Source organism: Monopterus albus, unplaced genomic scaffold (assembly GCF_001952655.1).
Source record: "Monopterus albus unplaced genomic scaffold, M_albus_1.0 scaffold1.1, whole genome shotgun sequence".
Classification (NCBI taxonomy): Eukaryota; Metazoa; Chordata; class Actinopteri; order Synbranchiformes; family Synbranchidae; genus Monopterus; species Monopterus albus.
Genome location: NW_018127881.1, coordinates 1,620,643 through 1,635,163, shown reverse-complemented (window position 1 = coordinate 1,635,163; position 14,521 = coordinate 1,620,643). Strand labels below are relative to the sequence as shown.

General features: G+C 38.1%; 1 protein-coding gene across 1 annotated transcript in view; it reads right to left on the bottom strand.

Moving 5' to 3' along the window:
* r3hdm2 (R3H domain containing 2) overlaps positions 1-14,521 on the bottom strand; it is a 57,453-nt gene that overhangs the window by 2,835 nt on the left and 40,097 nt on the right. Inside the window, exons 18-26 of the mRNA XM_020610581.1 lie at positions 14,433-14,517; positions 13,808-13,906; positions 12,395-12,688; positions 8,243-8,378; positions 6,959-7,116; positions 6,012-6,151; positions 5,435-5,535; positions 2,239-2,408; positions 1,779-1,923 (exon numbers count right to left, since the gene is read on the bottom strand). Of these exons, the coding sequence (XP_020466237.1) occupies positions 1,779-1,923; positions 2,239-2,408; positions 5,435-5,535; positions 6,012-6,151; positions 6,959-7,116; positions 8,243-8,378; positions 12,395-12,688; positions 13,808-13,906; positions 14,433-14,517 (1,328 nt within the window). The remainder of the gene's footprint in view (positions 1-1,778; positions 1,924-2,238; positions 2,409-5,434; positions 5,536-6,011; positions 6,152-6,958; positions 7,117-8,242; positions 8,379-12,394; positions 12,689-13,807; positions 13,907-14,432; positions 14,518-14,521) is intronic.

The window sequence follows — 14,521 nt, the reverse complement described above, 5'->3', positions numbered from 1 at the left end:
ATATATCTTGATTGACACATACCTTTATATTTATGTTTAAACTTGTCAATTCTAGTACTGTTTTTTATGTCTACACTTAAGTTATTCCATAGTTTTACCCCACTTATGGAAATACAAAATCTTTTTTTGGTTGTACGTATAGCATGAATTTTTAAATTTAACTGACCCCTTAAATTGTATCCCCCTTCCCTTTCATTAAATAGTTTTTGAATTCCACCAGGTAATAAATTGTTCCTGGCTTTATACATAAACACAGCAGTCTTATATCCCACTAAATCAAAAAATTTTAACAATTTAGACTGTATGAAAGCTACATTGGTGTGATCCCTATACCCCATCTTATGCACAATTCTTATCGCTCTTTTTTGTAATATGTACAATGGTTGAAGTGAGCTTTTGTATGTATTTCCCCAGTTTTCAACACCATACTCTAAGTATGGTAGAATCAATGAAGAATACAAAATACGTAGTGCTTTCCCGTCCAAAATATATCTAACCCTTGCCAATATCGATATATTTTGTTCTGAACATATCTGATATGAGATTTCCAGGAGAATTTGTTATCAATTTGTCATTTAACCTGACATCCGGTGTGAAATATAACCATACGTAAAACATACCGGAAATACAAGGCTTACTGATAATGTTGCTGCTTTCATATCACAATGACAGCTGAACAGAGTAGGGATATGCTTTTGATGTCCTGCACATTTACAACATGATTCACAATCAAAGATGTTGTGCACGGTATACGACATCTTAATACTTGTCAAGACATCTCCTTCAACCTCAACATTTAAAGCGACCGGCAGGCTTACAGTGCATTACAGAAACATCCATCCATATACTCCTTATCCTGTAGTTGCATAAACAAGGCCAATGGCAAAATGGTTGCAATGTCACAATGTCTGACCCCTGCTTGTAGAACTGAATTGTGGCTCTGTGCAAATACAGGTCAGACGAGAGGGACGAGGTAAAGCCACATGTGGATTCAGAATGTTTGAGCAGGTAGCACAGCTGCTGTCACGTGAACCTGTTGTGGTAAGGTGACAACCTATGGACAGCCAAACGCCACCCGACAGGGTTTAGCAGGTCACTGTGGAAATGGGTGAAAGAGCATGAACCTGAGCAGGGGTTAGGGGAACAGAGCTGGAACAGCAGTTTGTTTATATGCTTGCAGAACCCAGGAGAAATCCTGTTCTATTTTTAATAACCTATTCACAAACTAGTCTAAAGGATATTAACAATACATACTAATATTTATTTATTTAATAGTTGTTTTCTCATTCAAATAACAGTTACAATGTGCAAAGTGTCTGATCGTCAAACTGGTCATGATGCAGCTCCAACTTTGTAACTTCAGCATTGTGTAACATACTTTTGAAAAGTGCAATATTAATAAAGTTATTTTGATTATTGCAATCATCGATGGATTCACAATACTGGAGAGGAAAACATTACATCAGCAGCAACAAGAATTATGGTTAAAAATGTAAAATAATACTGTGAAATAATACTCTTAATAGCAAGAGCCTGGGCTAATAAAGAATTGTGAGCACAAATGCATGTAGTCATATGGGGTTGCGTAGGATTTGACATCTGACTGCGTCTATATACCATTTCCATTGTAACTGGCTACATTTAAGCATTTAAATGCAATTTCCTTGTTCTTGTCTCCTGTTAAATTTTTATCAAATTTTTTTTGGCTTAGTATTGTTTTATGTGGGTGATATATCTACATATGCACTTGACCCTTCACTTTTCTTGAGCAACCGTACCTTGAGCTGGTCCTCCTGGCCGGGGAAACTGGGAAATGAGGGGTAATGGTCCGAGGCCTGGACAGACGCTGCTAACGCTGCCGGAGGGAGATGGGGTGGGAGACTGAGTGGGGGAGGCCAGGGGACTCGGCAGCTGGGTACTGGCCTAGACCAAATAACAAAAATAAATAAAATTAAATATCACAACATCTGAACATCATACTCCTGCTCAAGTAATAATCTTTTCAGCTCTCATTTACTTTTCTCAAACTTTTTCTAACAATGACACTGATGTAAGACACCTTTTACAGTTAAGCAGTATTACAGATGACCACTAGAGGGCTGAAAGACTAATGAATGACTGAATGAATGCACGTATATGAATTAATGCATGTGTGGATTGCAGTCTGGACTCATGAAGTCCTTTGTGCTTAAAAAGAATTACAGCCATTGATCAAAGTAGACTGTAGTATATGTATACCTGTGGAGTGTTGTCAGATTTGTAGAGTTCTCCCGGCTTGTTGGGTCTCTGCTCTATGCTGTAGTACTTGCATGGGTTCCACTGGACCAGGGGAGGGTTCTGGGAAGGTTGTGGTCCATTAGGGACACTGAGCTGCATGACCATCACCCCCGGCCCAGGAGGGGGTACTCCTGAAGGAGGGTATAGTGAGACAGGCACACATGTAGATAAACAGGTGGTTGATGACATTTACTGTATTAGTGCCTATCGACTTAGACTTTAACTTGCTGTCATAGACAAAGTTTTTTTTTTCTCATTACACAAAGTATTTCAAGTGAAGTGTGCAGGTGAAAACATATACAGGTATTTGTTTCTTTGCAAAGTATTAGGGGAAAATGGTAGTTTCAAACTAGATTATCCCATTAGAAGTTACTTTCAGGACTATTTTCATAGGTAAGTATCAGCATTCGCTTGAACATCTCTCATGTAAACATCATTGGTCTGATCGAGAACAGCGGCAGCAAGTATAGTAGAGCAAGCACAAGGGTAAGCATTAGAATTGTCACTGAATAGGTTCTCAAGATTTAAAATTTTTCAGGTGAAGCAACTGACTAGTTTGGAAAAAACAAAAACAAAACTACATTATAAATTCAAAACATTTTAATAAGTTTAAGGCCTGATACCTGAGAAACTGACTCTTACTGATGTCCTGCAGAAAACCTGTAATGGTACCATGATATCTACTTTATTGGTTCAAGATTAGCATCTGGGTTATCTCTTAGTATAAAAGCTTAAGCTTTCAGATGCTAGAAGATGAACAGCATTCATAATTTCCAACATGTAAAATAAGCTTCTGGCAACATGCAGTAAAATTCAAGGCCCAAAGTTTAGGCATATTGCTGAATTAAGTCTATGGGCAGAGAAAGTTTGAAAACTGAGCATCAGTGGTGGAAGAAGTACTCTGGTTGTTTAATTAAGTAAAAGTAGCAATACCACAGCGTGAAAATACTGTTACAAGTCAAAATGTTACTTAAGTACAAAAGTATTAGCAGAAAATATACTTAAAGTACTAAAAGTACTCATTATATAAAATGGCACCGTTTACATTGATGTACATCATATTATTAAATCATAATTAGTGATGAATTATTGTGTAAATCAGTTAATGTTGCAGCTGGTAAAGATTGAGCTCATTTTAACTACCTTGTATGCTTATAAGTTGAATTAATGCTGGGCAGCTTGTGAATTTTACACCAAGGATCAATAAATCTTGTGATTATACTGCATTTTGTTTCATTAACCTCTTTCTAAAAAAAGTAACTAGTAACTAAAGTTATCAAATAAATGTAGTGAGTACAAGGTCCAATATTCTTCTCTGAAACGTAATGAAGTTGAGCAGAAAATGAAACTACTCAAGTAAAACAGAGATACCTCAAACTTGTACAGCACTTGAGTAAATGCACATAGTTACTTTCAACCTCTGCTGAGCATAAATAATAAGTTAGGATAAATGACACCATAGATGAGTCGCCATTATTTCTGGGGTGGGAAAGTGACCCATGAAATTACACTTTCAACAAATCAACATAAACCTGAATAAGGGCACAGACAGGGATTGAAAGGACAGTAAGACGACGAGATCATTCATTCATGGCACATGGCCTCTGTCACGTTTAGGTTTTCCTAGATTTATTCAAACAGGGGGAACATCCACGTACACATTCAACATGTGAACAGTGCGTGCTTCTGTCTGAACTTTCCCCTGAATACCCTTTACCTGATTTTATCAAGGACAGTTGCAAGGTGTAACTCTAATATTAGTCAATGCTGACTTCACAGGTCAGCGCTGGTGTATATTTGGACACAGAATTCACCCGGTCCGATCACCACGTTCAGCAACTGTTCTTGACAAATAAAACTCAGACAAACACAGAGAACGTGTTGCAAGTGGTCCAGCTAGGACATTTTATTTTCTAGCTGTTAAACACTTTTAAAGGTTTTGGGAGCAACACCAACTTTGCTGTGGGCTTAAGTTTGTTTTTGAGGATTTACACTTTTAAAGAACAACATGCGTCATACAGATGGGTGACAAACTAAAGGAAAGACAAGAATAAATGAGTGGTCTCTTCCAGGAGGACAGTGCCCCCATCCAAAGAGCATGAGGAATCACTGAATATGAAAATGATGTGTATCATATTAGAGATGCACCGATTCCAATTCTCTTTCTAGGAATTGTAATTGACAGCATACACAAGCATTTTTCTAATTTTTTTTTTAAATGAAATATCAAATTGGAAAGAAATTAAAAACATTCCATTAAAAGTTTTACATTTGTGCCCCCCCCCTTTTTAAACAAACCTCCAGCTAAAAATTAAGTGCAATATTTGTACTTCTTCAAATATAAATGGGTGAACCAGGTAACAGAAACAGAAGAATGTCTGTTTCATCAGTCCTACTGAACACACTTATTTTTGAAGAGTGTGTTGTTCTTATTTGCTGTGTTTTCCATGGGTTGGATACACTGCACACCAGTAATTCCCTTGTTATGTAGTCTACGATTTGTTGGAGATTTGGATGCAGTTTCCCCTTTCTAAGGTATTTGTGTGCTTTGCATACCAAGCACTTCAAATGCACGAGTGAACACATGACCAGTGTAGAGAAGAGTGCGAGTCTCGCTTGAGGTACACATGACATACTAAGTGCTGCACACACTACACTTTTGGTCTGTGCCACTACGTGTGGGACATGAACTGTTGTGCCTCTAAATCTGATCGGCACAGAATCTGTAATCACAGCGTGCTTGGCAGGTCACCAGTCAAGGCTGATAATGCCGAAAACCAGCCATTTCTGGTCTCTGGTTCTCTAAATGGGAGATTTTGGACCGGTGTGTTAGACAGGGTCCCAACCACCATCATCAAAAAACAAAATGAGGGAGTATCTTTTGGAAGAATGGTGTTCATCCCCCCCAGTAGAGTCCAGAGACCTGTAGAATCAATGCCAAGGAGCATTTAAGCTGTTCTGGTGGCACAGGGTAGCCCAACACCTTACTGAGACACTTTGTTGGTTTTCACTTTGATTTGTCTCCCATGTGCATATTCCTGATGTCAATTATTGTATATTGTAAAATCAATTTAAACTTTAAAAAAGCACAAACAATGTGTTAAAATGTTTTACTGATGGCCACTTTACAACCCTTTAACACTACAAAAAGTCTCACCTGAATATTGCTGCTGCAACTGTTGGGGGTTGCAGGGGGAAGGTGACTGTGTGATTTGATACTGGTCATTGCTGGGGGGTGGCATGTAACCTACTGAAGGGCTGCAGGAGAGACAGGGATACCAACATAACATTGACAGAAGATCAACAAATAATACACACCTAGGAGCCAAGTGTCACTGTTATGCAGTCCTCTGTAAACGCATCAAATTTACTGAATTTATAGAAATTTCAATTTCTATAGCCTTCTTTAGACATGTTGGCAAGAAGGAGGGGGATGCACTCAGAAAACAAATACAGTAAATTTACAAATGCATTATAGGCTCTACTCATGAGCATTTATCCAACATGTTGCGACTTCCTTTAGAAAATGCCAGGCATATTTAAGCATTTACAACTTGCTAATGCCAATAAAACTAAATGCAACCCCCCCCCAAAACAAACAGACAATACTTCACTGTAGCTGCTACTTTAACTGCGTTAGCGTGTAGTTAATACATAATGTGTGTTTTCACAGAAGGCTGGATTATCATTTAAAATATAAAACATCATCTTTTGAATATGACATTCATACATACCTTGTGCTATTCTGTTGCGTAGGTGTAATAACACTGTAGTAGACAGACATGGGGCCCTGGACAGACTGGCTGACTGGTACCATCACCTGCTGCTGGTACTGCTGCTGCACCACCTGCTGATTTTCATTTGCCACAGGCACCTGGGTAAGGGTAACAAGCCAGGAGGAAAAAAAACAAACAAAACAGAAACACTTTTAGGAAAAAATAAATGTAATTGATGGTTCACCTCATTGCTGCCCGAGTTGGTCAGTTTCAATTAAGACTGTCCATTTTATCTTGTTCTGTTTAGGAGCATGTGGAATAGTATCTGCAAAAAGATTCGAGTTTGTTTAATTATATCTGTACTACAGAGCGATATATGTGGTTGGAGAATTTCCACTTTTTCTTTTTAATTAAGTCTTGGGCTAGCCTATGTATCGTCAGCAGACTGTCTTTTCACTTTGGAAGTCCCTTTCTCAGGTACTGATAAGTATGCTTACAACACTATTTAAGGATTATACTAGTCCTTTGCATGACTTTCTGTGGACAACTTCTTCCCCAACTTTGAACAGAATTAAAAGTAACAGGGTGTGACCTCTGGAAAGATCAGAATCAGAGCAAAATATAGTTGCCGCAAGCGGATCTTAAATTTAGCTGCTTCAAAGTTCTCCTGAATTAAAACCATGAGGGGAGAAAAAAAAAGTGTGATTCTGTGAAATGTTTTACCATCTTGCTTCAAATTTTCAACTCTGGTGTAAGAATGTACATGACACTTAGCTTTGTCTGACTCGTCATCATACTGTAGAGTTCAATTTTAAGCGTACACCAGATGGAGCTATTGAACCTGGTGGGATTAGGCACATGTTTGGCTTAAATCTTCAAGTGCACAAGGCTTTCTGAAAAATCTGCACCTTTCAACTTGAGGAAATTAAGTCATATTTACATGTTTTCAGAGCTTTATAAGTTACCTGATAGGATGGCATCTGTGGGTACTGGACCATTATGCTTTGCATCTGTCCCCCCATGCCCGCCCTCTGGGAATTTAGCAAACCAGGGTTTTGGGGCTGCTGCACACCCATCATGCTCTGGTAACTCGGCTGCTGACTGGGCATCATTGTCTGGAGACCTGATGACAACAGACAACAATCAGAGAAGAACATTCAGGGCAGGTGGTACAGACAGTATAAGAAAGGAGCAAGGGGACAAACTGGTTGCCATATAACAGCAGCAGAGCTTTCTCCTCTGAGCAGAAAATCAATTTACAGCAGGACAGAAGTAGGTTGACTTCAGCAAACACAGAACACAACAGTTTACAGATAAATGGAATGGGTAATCCTTGAATCCTGGCTAAAAAGAATCCAGACTGCTTCGTACTTTGCTTTTATATATGTATAAAGCTTTTTCATGAAAGATTTTAATACATAGTACTTTGTTTGCGCAACATGAATTATTTCACAATACTGAAGTATTTGTAGAGGTGCTATAAATATACTATATATCAAATAAAGCAAGTGGAAGCAAATTATTTCAATCTATAAACACCTTAGTCCAAACTACTGATATTTTCTTTAAGTATAAATCTTTGCCATCACCAAACTCTTAATTCAAACCAAACTGAAGCCTTGTACTGATGCAACCGACTACAGTGTTTATGAGCCGTGTAGATTTGGCAATACTTTGCTATAAGCCAGAGTCCATCTAGGTTGTTAACAATATCTATTAGTTAGTTACTATATAAACACAGTTAACCTTCGCAGACTCCAGATGAGAAGAAGATAAAGCTGTCAGGTTTTTCCATGAAAAACAAAAGAACTCTATTTTGGTCTGAGCATATTTGGCTTGGTAGGATAATGTAGGAACAAGGCTGTTTAAAGTTAACCTTTCACCTAGTAGACTTAAAACTGAGTATGATTAGCTGGTTTTTGCTGAGGGACAACATAATACAGTTATTAGTGGACTGTATTTATGTGTATTGACATGTTATGGATACATTTTGGATGGAGCTCTGAATGAGTAAAAAATTATATTTTCATGTGACATATTTCTGTTCATATTTACAGTGACAACATTGTAAAAACTATAAATATTAAACATCAAAAGACTATGTGTGTTCGCAAACTGATTTCACTTTTAAAAATGTACACAACCACTGATACAGATACAGTATGTCTATATGTAGTTATTTGTATCTATCATCTACTGTATATAGAACTGATAGAGTTCCACAGTGCAGCCTAACAACATGTACTGACCTGACTGCTGTGTGGGCTGAGGCATGGGTTGTGTACGCTGGGCAGAATAAGACACCTGGTGGGACATGGGCTGTGGCACGCGGTACTGCTGGCCTGAGCTGGGATACTGACCAGGAGAGTAGTATGACACTTGTATCTGAAGAGAAATGACAAAAAGACCTGTTTTAGAAAGCCAAAAACACTGAACCAGGAAGAAAATAAAATAACTGATAATGAATCACACTGACTTACTGTACACATTAGCTCTTTATACATGAGGCAGAAAGACAACAATGGGGACATCTTCTCCCATATTTTCATTAAACTGCCTGCACACTATCAGTTATACATGACAGTCATTACAATTTTTTTTATATATTCTAAAACCAATATAATGATTTGGCACCAATTTTCACAGATCTGTGGTGAAAATCATAGACTTAAACAGTACATCTTGGGAAGATGCACCATATAAGAAAAAAATAAAGAAAAAGCCAAAGAACCATGGTCTTTAATAATGCTAGTGTACATTTACATTGTTCGTTTTTAAAAAAATATTCAAAATGTTTTCATAATTAAAAAAAAAGGACCTTTTCTTAACTAAGGATCAAATTGCAAGTTGGTGCAAAGAGATGAACAAGCAAAAAGCAACCTCACTATCATAACTTAGCCATTAAAGCCATTATAGCTATATTTTTTGCATCTTAGGGCCAGTGGAAACACACTGCAAACACAACTTTGACATATTGGTTTGGGGACATGGAGAACCTGCTAGCAAACAATTGCTTATTTTCACATTCAGCGCATATAGAGCAATATTATCATTTATTTGGAGACATGTTTCTGTCCACAATGAATGCAAATTCATTTTTAACTATGGGCTGCATCATGTTCACCAGCTAGGTCACTAATATTGTCTGTCTCCCGTTTCTAAATTACCTGTACAACGCCAGCAACACTGCGTTTAGAGCATTTTAGAGCAAAATGACAACATAGCTGACATACAGTAAAGTAATGAACCACATAACTAAAACAATGAGCTAAAAGGTGTAAAACCCTTCCACAGCGCTGAGGGCAGCTGCAATTATCTGAGTAACCATCTTCACAAATAGTCATTCAATCCACTGTTAATATAAAATCATCATTACAGTAACTTTAAGACCAGGCCTCCAAACACTGTTCTGTGCCTCCTTATCAGTGTTCACCAATCATGCATGAACAACAATATTAGAAAGATAAAAAGAACTGTTATAAAGTACAGTAACACTTCACAATAGCTACAGAGATATGCATCCAGTGCTGTAGCTGGAATAATTCAGTGTGCCTTATACAAGTGGACTAAAAGTAGCACACAGAATTTCCAAACAATGCATCAAAGGGACAAATAGAAAAAGCTTAATGCTGGGAGGATCGATATGCGCTTCCTCCACCTTCATCTGCATACATGACAACATTCAGCTCATCTAGAGGCTGCGGTGGTGTCAATATTTGCACTCCTGTAACACTGTTGACCACCCACACATTGAACAAAACATCACATCTATCTTTCCCAGCCAATGGTGTGCATGGAGCTCTAAAAACGAGAATATTATGAGAAGGTGTGTAGGGTGAAAAAGGCACAAAAAGACAGTTTATATAGGTCAGAGCTAAGAATTAAAACAAAAAAAGCACAAAGAATGAAAGTTATAAAAAAAAACAGGAACAAGATTGCTTTTTAAAGATTTTTTCTTCTCAAACAAAAACAGCTTTTACAGTATAGAAAAGGATCAAGATTGGGAATAGGTGCAAAAACAGCACATACATGATAATGCAAAGCCTAATAAGTACATGTGGGGAAAAACTACAGTTATTGGGTTCTGTAAAATGTCCACCTGATTTCAGTAAATCCTCTATTATCCACCAGATCTGCTGTGGAAAAAGTCACTCTGGTCCCGGGATAATGTTGGTGATTTAGGGTCTATAATTGATAATCTCCTTTAAATAAGTATTACTGACCCCTGATTCGGTTAATATAAACATAATACTAGTGTGAATTATTAAAAAGAAGAGTGACTTTAGCAATTTAAAAACTACTAAGCCTCTTTTACAGCTTATCCCAGGGCCTAATCTCTCACAGGGTGTTTAATGGCCAGGTCAGTGTAGTTCTCTCTCCTCAAATGAATTATAATAACTACTTTATGGATTCAAGCAAAGGCCTGAAGGAGAAAATGAAGAATGTGAATAACAGAGAGTGAGAGAACTCATTACTGACACCGCCTCTGCAATTAGAGGAATGTGATAGGCTGGCTGGCTGGCTGACTGACTGACTGACTGAGCCCAGGCTTGTGAAGGTGACACACATCACTCTGAGTGCAGGGACCAAACTCCTCACTGGGTAAACCCTGCTACTTCACAGCAATCACATCACTGACACGTCAATCCTCACTCTCAAAAGAAAACTGGCTAAATGTTTCCACTCAAATTTATCTTTTTTTATTATTAATATTATTATTAACACTCTTTATAGCATTTACTTTGGACAGTTTTTACAGTAACACATTTTATGGGCTAGCAATTTCATAGTAATTTTATAGAAAGTTTCCTGGAACAGATCACATAATTTGATATGAGATGCAGGTCGAGAAGAGACAGTGTACTTTGGTACACCAATAAATAACGCCTAAGCTCATGTAACGTCTTTTAAGTCAGCGCAGTGCAGGTCCACAAACAAGCAAGACATTTGTTTACAGGCAAGCAAGCAGTTCGACATACAGTATAAAAGGAAAACAACTGACTGATTGAAATTTGTCTTTGGCTGAAGTTATTCAGATATGACACTTCTAAATATAATGTTAATATTTTATGTTAATAAAAGAGTTTTTACAGTGGATGGACAGACTGGAGACAGAGGGGAAAGATGTGACCCTGGTTGCATATTTATTTACCTGTTTAAGATCAAGATTCATTGGGTTTATTTGTCTCATTCACTGACACTTGGTATGAGAACACAGGCTGCAATGACATTTTTTGGTAATTCTGTAGTCAGAGGCAAGTGGTGAACCTGTGCCACAGCTGGAAATGTATTATAAGGAAAAGCATATTTATTGTGACAAGAAAACAGTGTGATGTTGTTTAGCGGTAATGGCATATTTTATAACAGAAACGGCACAAGAAAAACACAGTTCAGCAGTTTACCTCTGTATCTGGACCTGCTTTTTTATTTTTTTTACAACAGATGGAAATGACTAATATTTCTGGAGTTACTGCCTGAAAAAATACTGTAATGCAGTGAATGCTATAAAGCAACAAAGCTGCTTGAAGATCAAACAACTATTTCTTTCTCTTCATGTGTGAATTTATTATCCTTCTAACCATAATAGTACAAACTTCTCAGATACTGTGGACCACAGCTGTCTTGTGTAAATGATGTGTAAAATGTTACCCACAGCTGCCTGTGTCAGATCTGAAATGACTAGGAACATGAATTTAGCAGAGGAGAGGACCTTTTTCTGGGATACACTTAAATTCACAGCTGACTCTGAGATGAACATAAGATTGTGATTTTGAACATCAGAATACATTAACATAATAATAGAATCGGCTGGTATAGTCACTGTAATGATAAGTTTTGTGCATATAGTCCACCCAACAATATTGGTATTATCTATTAATAATCACCTCCACAAATATTTTTACTGTATGTACTGACAACCACAACACTGAGTTACATGGTGTTCCTGCAAAAAGTATTCTAATATGCCCTCCTGAGAGTGCATCCAGAAGTTAGGACTGTTATTCAAATTGTTGAATTGAATAGGTGTGCTGAGGTCCATAAGCATTAACAGAGATAATATTTAAATGGATCTCATCTTAATTTCCCTTGACACACAATTGGATTTCTTTAATTAAAAAAAATAAAAATCATCCCTCATCAGCTCCTCAGCAAATCGTAACTACAAATCATTTTACCTGCTAACATTTTAACTATGGTGAAAATGAGTGTGCTGTTCCTTTCCTAAGATCATTCCTGGGTAAAAGATGTTATTTATGCATGTCCCAAAATGCATCTTGCAAAAGATCCCCCCTGACATTACCACTTGCAAACAAATTAGTAAAATACTTTATTGGATATTTATTTATATTTATTCTCCAGGATGATGGTGGCTATCTCACAACCTGTGGAGAATAGCATACCTGCTGAGGTGGAGGTGGCTGCATGTAGCCTTGTGGGGGTGGTGGAGCCTGCATGACTGGCTGGGATGGAGGTGGTGGTGGAGGTGGAGGATGGGGGTGTCCGGTGGCAGGTTGGTAGCCAGACGGAGGTGGCAAAGGCTGACCCGTGGTAGCCATGATGTAACCAGTCTGAGGAGGGGGGTGCTGAGAAAGCACTGTGGGAGGAGCCTGATACATAGGGGGAGGCTCAGGGTTCTCACTGGAGCCCTGCCGACTCAGTGTCATCTGGCTGAACTGGGGTGCCAGCTCTTCTCCCTGAGAGGAAAGGGAATGAAATCAGCAGGTTTGGGTTTGCGGTTAGTAGCTCTATACAAGTACCTCTTGAGAATTTTGGAGTTATAGTGTAAAGTTTAGCTGAGGCCTAAGTGATTGAGAGCAGCCACCAAATGCTACAATAGCAGCAGTGTAAGAGCCCTGGAGACATGAGCATTGAAAGAACAATGTGGCATTTTAGAAAATACCCAAAAGCCATTTTGCACTGACTCAGATGAGAATACTCATATCAATTTCATTTCTTTCCATCCAGTACAATGTGTTTAACAGTCCTGTACAATACCAAGATCATTCCTGAATGTAACTGCTAAAAAGCAAGCTAAATCTAAGGACACATTTCCACAGATGTTGGATCTTCACATTTTATTGTGGGTTTGTCATAAAACTAGTGTATCACCCAAAATGGTAGTGTTTCTGTGAAAACTGGATCTATGCAAACACTTATTCCGCAGAATGTGCTAGCTTGCGTGATTAACAATGAGAGCATTGCAGTTTTCATGATTTTATGGATTAATAGGAGAACTGAGTTCTACACACTTCAAACATATTGGTCAACTGTTGCAATGTGTCAAATGGGACCACAAAAATTATATTTTACTTTTCTAATACAGTCTAAGCAGTTTTTTGTCTGAAATATATAGGCCTACATGTTAACATATTCAAATATGATGACTGTAATAACTAAGAAATCTGCCATAAAAATGGTACTTCAAATAATGAGCTAACAGATTTTTCACACTTGTCAAGGAAACAATTTTTAAAAAATAAAATACCAAAATAAAGACCAAGACGTTGTTCCATTTTGTCACCTTAATTTGCATGTACTTTATGATAAATAGTGCATGCAAACAAGCACAACCATTAACATCCTGGAACATCAGGCCATGCTTAGGTACACAGCCTGAGAGAAAGCTGCATCAGAGACGTAACTTTTCTGCGACTGTGGTTACATACCTACCAATGTTAATGACAGCAGGGTGACAGAGATACAGGAGTTTTAGTAGAATAAAGAATTAGCTAGACATGAAGTGTGAGGGTGTCAGTAATGCAGTCTTTAACCAAATTAGCATTCCAAGATTAAGCTAAAAGAGGCGTCAGTACCATTGTGTACTGCTGGGGAGGAGAAACTGGCAGGAGAACCTGGGGGCAGGAAGGGCTGGAGTAGGAGACAGGCTGAGAGGGCTGTAGAGAAGCCACCGGCTATACATACCACCAGAAAGGAGGAGGAAATAAAGAGGAGCAGCATAGAAAGATTGGAGCAAGCCAGTGAGAGGGAGGGTGTCAGAAGCAGACAGAAAGAAGGGGGGAAAATGAAGACATCAGAATGATGTGGGTTAGAACACAGAGGACAAATTGTTAATGAACAGATGGACAGAAATGGAAATCACATTTAGTTTCTAAATAATATACACAAGCAATAAAATACTTTATACAAAATTAAATGTAATTACTACCTCTCAAATAAAGAAGAAAGGGTTGCTATCAGACATGTTATCACTTACTTTTAAAAAGTTTTATTTTGTTGCTCAAGGTACCTTTTCCTTACATATGGCCAGATTTCAGCCTCAGGTACAACATTAATTTAATAATCAAACTTGTTAGTGGGCCAGGGATCAGTAAAGATGTTCTACTGACCCCCATATCAAATTACATCCTCCATAACATGAAAGTTTACCTTCATTTTTGCTGATATGGTTGGCATAAATGCAAGTATGGAGGTACTTACCTGAGCAATCATGTGGTTGCCCATAGGATGCTGCTGTGGGGTGGGTAGCAGGGCAGTCTGAGGCGGGGGCGGGGGCTGGGGGTGCCTGG